This window comes from Bison bison, unplaced genomic scaffold (assembly GCF_000754665.1).
Source record: "Bison bison bison isolate TAMUID 2011002044 unplaced genomic scaffold, Bison_UMD1.0 scf7180017864190, whole genome shotgun sequence".
Taxonomy (NCBI): Eukaryota; Metazoa; Chordata; class Mammalia; order Artiodactyla; family Bovidae; genus Bison; species Bison bison.
Window position 1 is genome coordinate 2,139,391 of NW_011494762.1, and position 6,012 is coordinate 2,145,402.

The 6,012-nt window shown below is 43.2% G+C and overlaps 1 protein-coding gene across 3 annotated transcripts in view; it reads left to right on the forward strand.

The window, feature by feature from the left end:
- The window catches only part of RAPGEF4 (Rap guanine nucleotide exchange factor (GEF) 4), a 274,066-nt gene that overhangs the window by 27,001 nt on the left and 241,053 nt on the right, over nt 1-6,012 (forward strand). For 2 of the 3 annotated variants that reach the window (XM_010843832.1, XM_010843828.1), the window contains exon 1: nt 123-495. The exons of the other annotated variant lie outside the window; for it this stretch is intronic. Coding sequence is in view for 1 of the 2 variants with exons in the window: in XM_010843828.1 (XP_010842130.1) it covers nt 484-495 (12 nt within the window). In the remaining variant the exon portion in view is untranslated. Of the gene's footprint in view, nt 1-122; nt 496-6,012 lie in introns of those variants that run through there. 3 annotated transcript variants of the gene reach the window in all.

The window sequence follows — 6,012 nt, forward strand, 5'->3', positions numbered from 1 at the left end:
AGAAAAATACATCCAAAAATAAACATGAAAGCCAAGACTTCGTGCCAGGAACTCCAGCCACACACATCCTGTTGGTTCTCCCGCCTCTCTGCTCACAGTTCTGCTGCTTTTAAACTGAGCGGAAGCCTGCTCGGCTGACTAGGGCTTCATGTCTGCCCCAGGCTCTCACTCCTCTGTCCGCCAGCCTTTCCACGGGGTGGCAGAATGATTCAGATCCAGAGGGGAAGGGAGTGAAGTTACTAGGAGGTAACTAAAGTTAAAAAGATCTATATACACATAGGCAGTCAGAGGCAATCAGAAAAGACTTCCTGAGCTTTCCTAGAGAGGCACCAGCCCTGCTTCTCTCTCGGGACTAAGATCCTCTTAACAGTAACAGATCCTAACAGGAAATTATCGGCGATGAAGGTGCATTTTGCTGTCCAGATTCAGGACAGCTCTTCACTGGATGTCTGAGAACACTGAGAAAAAGGAAAAGAAGGACGCATGCCCTGCAAGGTCAGGATGGATTCTTATCTATTCTTTAGTGGGGAAATAATTACATGTCGCAGCTTGCAGTTTGGTTTTATACTCTAAGACATCTCTGGCTTTTCTAATGAAGTTCCACCAGACCTAAATATGTACCATGGCACTGACATAATTTGATTTCATCTTTATTTGTGGGGAGAGAGTGGTAGGGGGGAGTAGTGACTTGTGTTTCTGATGGTGAAGGATTTGTTTATTTAGCTGGATGATCTTAAATGTTTCTAGAAGATAAAAATATTTGTTCTTAATTAGGCAGAGTTACATTTATCACATTAATATTAAATACATGTATTTAGTGAATGGCATCTATTAAAAATGAATTTGGGGCAAGGAAACAGATTGAAAGTGATGGTATTTCACCCTCTGAATGCCTGCAGCTCTCAGACTATATGAAGTCCTTAGTGTTTATGGGAAACTCTGCTACATTATTGATGACTTGCAGTCCCACCAGCTCTGAAAGCTGTGATCTCACTGTTTCTCAGATGATGACCAGGGGGTCTGAACAGATCAAGGCTTGGCTGGCAGGTGCCAGAAGTGCCCAGATGTTGCTGGTAGGGCTGTTGGCAGGGTGCCATAAGCAGTGTCATTCCTTCTTAGCCAGTTTTCCTTTGGGTGTTCATTTCAGGAGTGTGCAGTGGACGTTCATGTCTTCTAGGAGTTGCTGTTGGTAGAGGCTTTGGAATCCTTCCTCTGGTTGTGCCTGTGCCAGCATGCCGTTGACAACTCCCCGCCCTCTCCCTACACTTTAACCTAGCAGTATCCCTCTTCTCTCTCTCACCTGTCAGGCTGCATACTTGCTAAAGAGATGCTCAGCTCAATGTTAATTGATGCTTCTTGGGAATTTCTCTAGAAGCTTCTGTCATACTTAGCAAGCAGACTTGGCTCGCACCATGGGGAGATACAAAATGCACCGTATCTGTCTTTCTGGCTTAGGATCTAGCATAGAAGACAGACAAACATGAACACAAATCACCCTGATACAAACTGAAAGGTACTACAGGAAAGATAGAGGGTTCTGAAGGGTGTATGGGGGCGGGCGGGGAGAGATTCATTTCCATGCAGGCTATCATTTCATCCAAAGACAAAGAGATCTGGTGAATTCTTGTGTGGCTAACAAGGCCGTTTTTCAGCTTCCCTGAAGGACTGGGGTCAGTTAACCAAATTATAGTGTTTGAGGCAGCCTTGTCCCAAGGGACTGACCACACAGAAGAGGTTGGACTTCCTCGCTTGTGTCGTGCTGGCCGGCCTTCTCCCGTCCTGGGCTGCTTGTGCCAGCTTGTTTAGGGGTCTGCCTGCTCTCTTGAGGGTGTCATGCGTTATACTTCCAAATGTCTGGCTTTGTGTTTTGTTCGTTGTTCAGTTATCACTGGAGAAATCTGTTCTGAAGTTTAATGGGTCCCCCAGGCAAAGGCAGTGTGAGTTGGGAGAACTTTAAGAGCTTGAGATTTTCAGAAGGAACTCGTGGTGTGGGGTGGGGATATTGTTAAGCTCTTTATGTGTCAGGAGCCCTGTGGTCATGGGACTTTCCTACTCTCATCAGACCGAATTCCACTCCTGTGTAGTCTGCAGGCCCCCATGGAGAGGTTAGGGCCCAGTCACCAGGGCAGGGTGTCTGACACTGAGGAAGGAGCAGCAGGAAATCCTGCCCCAAAGTCGGTAGCTCCAAATTCCTGCAGTCTTGCTTCAGTTGCTCTCACTGACCTCAGTGTTTTGAGCTGTCTAGCTCAAACCAATAAATGCAAGACAGACCTTCTGAAGGCTCTTGATGTGGTTGAGTGTTCTGGCCTGAAATTCTGAACTATTCCTGGTTTCACCCAAGTTTGCTGAATGCCTTTTTGGAAGGCTTCCTGGGCCACCTATTTGTAAGATAAATATACCTTTACTGAAATCCTGCCTTGCTGACAGCAATGGTCCAAGTTAATGCTGAATGTTAGGTGCCTTATAAGTTGAACAATTTAGCGCCTTCCACTTGTCTTTTGGTTTGCAAATTCAAGGTGGCACAGCCACAGATTATGTGAATGGAAAGAATAACGTATAGGCAGCAGTTGATATAATATCAGAATATGTGACTTGAAAAGCAAGAACTTTTTGGTTTCTTTCATCATTTATAATTGTAATTCATAAAACTAGTTCCATGTTAGAATTTCCTGGGAGTTGTTAGAAAATTCCCATGATGGGCCATCTCTAGACCAGTGAAACTAAGGCCTCTAGATGGTAGGGGCTAGGCATCAGAGCTCCTTAAAACTCCCCAGCTGGATCTACCGAGAACCCCTGTCTTCCAGCACCGGCCTTAGGTATCCACTCTGCAGCTCTGCGCTCGCTGCTCCTATGTGACCCTGCCCTGTGCTAAGGCTCTATGACTGAATGATATGTTGGTTCCTTACTAGTCTGTGCTAACTTTTCCAAGTGCTGTTATTCCTTCCCTTTTGCAGACATTCTGCTTCTAAATTAGGGTTTCTGCCAGATTTAAGTGATAATGGCCATCAGAACTTTAGAGACCGAGTGAGTGGCATTTGTTTGAGGCTTTTTGATTAGACGTTGCCTATGTGGTCTGGTTATTAAAAGTGCAAGAATTAGGTGCAAAATCACCGCCAAATTCCAGTCCTACAAGCACATGTTCGCTTAGTTGTCAGAATAATGATATCTTCATATACCACGTAGCTGCTGGAAAATTTCACTGTGACCTTGTACGAGATAAGAGTGAAAAGGGCAAATTGTATCTTAGTGTTATTATGAAAAAAGTTTTGAACTCATGAACCCCTAGATCCCTGATCTGTCCCTGGACTATACATTGAGAATCACTTAAGATAAAGTCCCAGTAAAAGAAATACTAGTTGAAGGGTATGAAAACTTTTATGGCTCTTGATAAATATGATCACATTTATTTTCAGTGGTTTTTATTCTGCCACCAAGAGTATTTGAGCATTCCTATTACATCCGGCCTTGGTCAGGATGACCATTTTATATATGTTTATTTATATATATGTGTATATACTTATACACACACACACTCTCTTAGCTCAGCTGGTAAAGAATCTGCCTGCAGTGTAGGAGGCCCCAGTTCAACTCCCGGGTCGGAAAGAGTCCCTGGAGAAGGGATAGGCTACCCACTCTAGTATTCTTGGGTTTCCCTGGTGGCTCAGATGGTAGAGAATCCACCTACAAGGCAGGAGACCTGAGTTCGATCCCTGGGTTGGGAAGGTCCCTTGGAGGAGGGCATGGCAAGCCACTCCCATATTCTTGCCTGGAGAATCCCCATGGACAGAGAAGTGTGGTGGGCTACAGTCTTTGTCATCTCAGAGTCAGACACAACTGAGCAACTAAGCACAGCACATGTGGGTTTTTATTTCCATCATATTGTTATTGTGTTTGATTACTGCTGAGATGGTGGAGATTTTCTTCAGTATTTCTTTACTGATTATACATACAGCCTCTTTCAGGACATGTTCCTCATATATAGATTGGCATTTATTTATCCATTTATGTGAATGCTGTATTTTATCAAGACATTGACCCTTTCTGGTATTTCCTTCAAATATTTTTTTCTTGGTCTGTTTTCATTTTTCATAATATTTAATGTATATAACTTCTAAATCCATTAAATCTACCACAGTTTTCCATAAATACCAAAGGTTTTGTCATAGGAGATGGAATATTAAGCAAGAGGACCATTAATAATTGAAAATTAATAAAGTAAAATCCTTACATGAATTCCTAATAATAATTGCACTACCTGGTGAGTCCTGGTATTGTTAATAATTTTTTGGAGATGTTTTAGCACAGCTGGGAATTAATCTCCTTCATATTCACTTTCTTGCTTTCTGCTTTTGCTTTATATTTTGTTATTCCTCATCCTGGCCTCTTTTACACACTTCTTTTAGGTCTGAAATGTCAAACTTGTCTCGTTCCTCTTCTAACTATTTATTCAAACTTTCAAACATTCAGAAAAACTGAGAGTTCACTGGGTCATGATGAAAGTCTTGGTCTTGCTTCCAACCAATTCTGTGTCTTCAGGAATGTCACAATCTTCCTAAACCTCCTTCATAAAAATAATTTTTAAAAAAGGGTGAGGAAGACAATAATCCTATCACAAATGGTTGGGAGGAAGAAATGATGTGATGTAATCTATCTCTTAGCCCCAGAGAAGCATCCAGTAAATGGCCTGGGAAGCAGTGAAGGCTGAACACACAGATGGAGGAGCAGTTCAGACACGCGGGCCTGCTCAGTCACATGGTGCTGCTCTCACTGCTGCCTGGGGAGAGGTTCAAGCTATCTACCTTGGCATTCAAAGTTCTCTAAATTTGAAGGATGAGAATTCATCCTTTTCCAGCCATATTGCCTCTACTAATTTATACACATGCTCATATCAGCCTGAATCATGCCAGCAAGCATTAGCTGTGCATCCACTAAATGCCAGGGGCTGTGCTAGGCATGGGGACAAAGATCTGAACAGGCTGTGGCCCTCAAGGAGCTTGCAGTCTAATGAAGAGAAATATATGAAAATAAATCTTACAGTATGAATAGACATGAGCTCCAGCAGAGGCTCATGCAGGGGCTGGAGCTTGGAGGAGAACAGAGTATCTGCCAGGGACAGTTGGAGAGTTGCCAGAGTAAAACCTCCTCTGTGAGCTGCCATCGTGAGGCTGATACCAGTGTGACTGACAGAAAGATGCTGCCGGACACAGGCAAAGGATCCAGGTGCCACAGATGAAACACACCTGTGTTCTGATGGGACACAAGGGGGTCATAGCCGGTCTCTCGGTGAGAGGGCAAGCTTCTCTCATCCTCAAGTTCTTCATGGAGACAAGAGCCCATCAGAACCTCCTGGCCTTTCCTGAGAAGAGAACAGGGTTGTTGTTTCTTTTTTCATTTAAGTATAGTTGATTTACAACGCTTCATTGATTTCTGCTGTACAGCAAAGTGATTTACTTGTACATATATATACACTGTTTTTCATATTTTTGCATTATGGTTTATTATAAGATATTGAATATAGTTCTCTGTGCTATGCAGTAGGACTGCATTGTTTATCCATATGGCAGAAAGTGAAGAGGAACTCAAAAGCCTTTTGATGAAAGTGAAAGTGGAGAGTGAAAAAGTTGGCTTAAAGCTCAACATTCAGAAAACGAAGATCATGGCATCCGGTCCCATCACTTCATGGCAAATAGATGGGGAAACAGTGGAAACAGTGTCAGACTTTTATTTTTCTGGGCTCCAAAATCACTGCAGATGGTGACTGCAGCCATGAAATTCAAAGACGCTTACTCCTTGGAAGGAAAGTTATGACCAACCTAGATAGCATATTCAAAAGCAGAGACATTACTTTGCCAACGAAGGTTTGTCTAGTCAAGGCTATGGTTTTTCCTGTGGTCATGTATGGATGTGAGAGTTGGACTGTGAAGAAGGCTGAGCGCCGAAGAATTGATGCTTTTGAACTGTGGTGTTGGAGAAGACTCTTGAGAGTCCCTTAGATTGCAAGGAGATCCAACC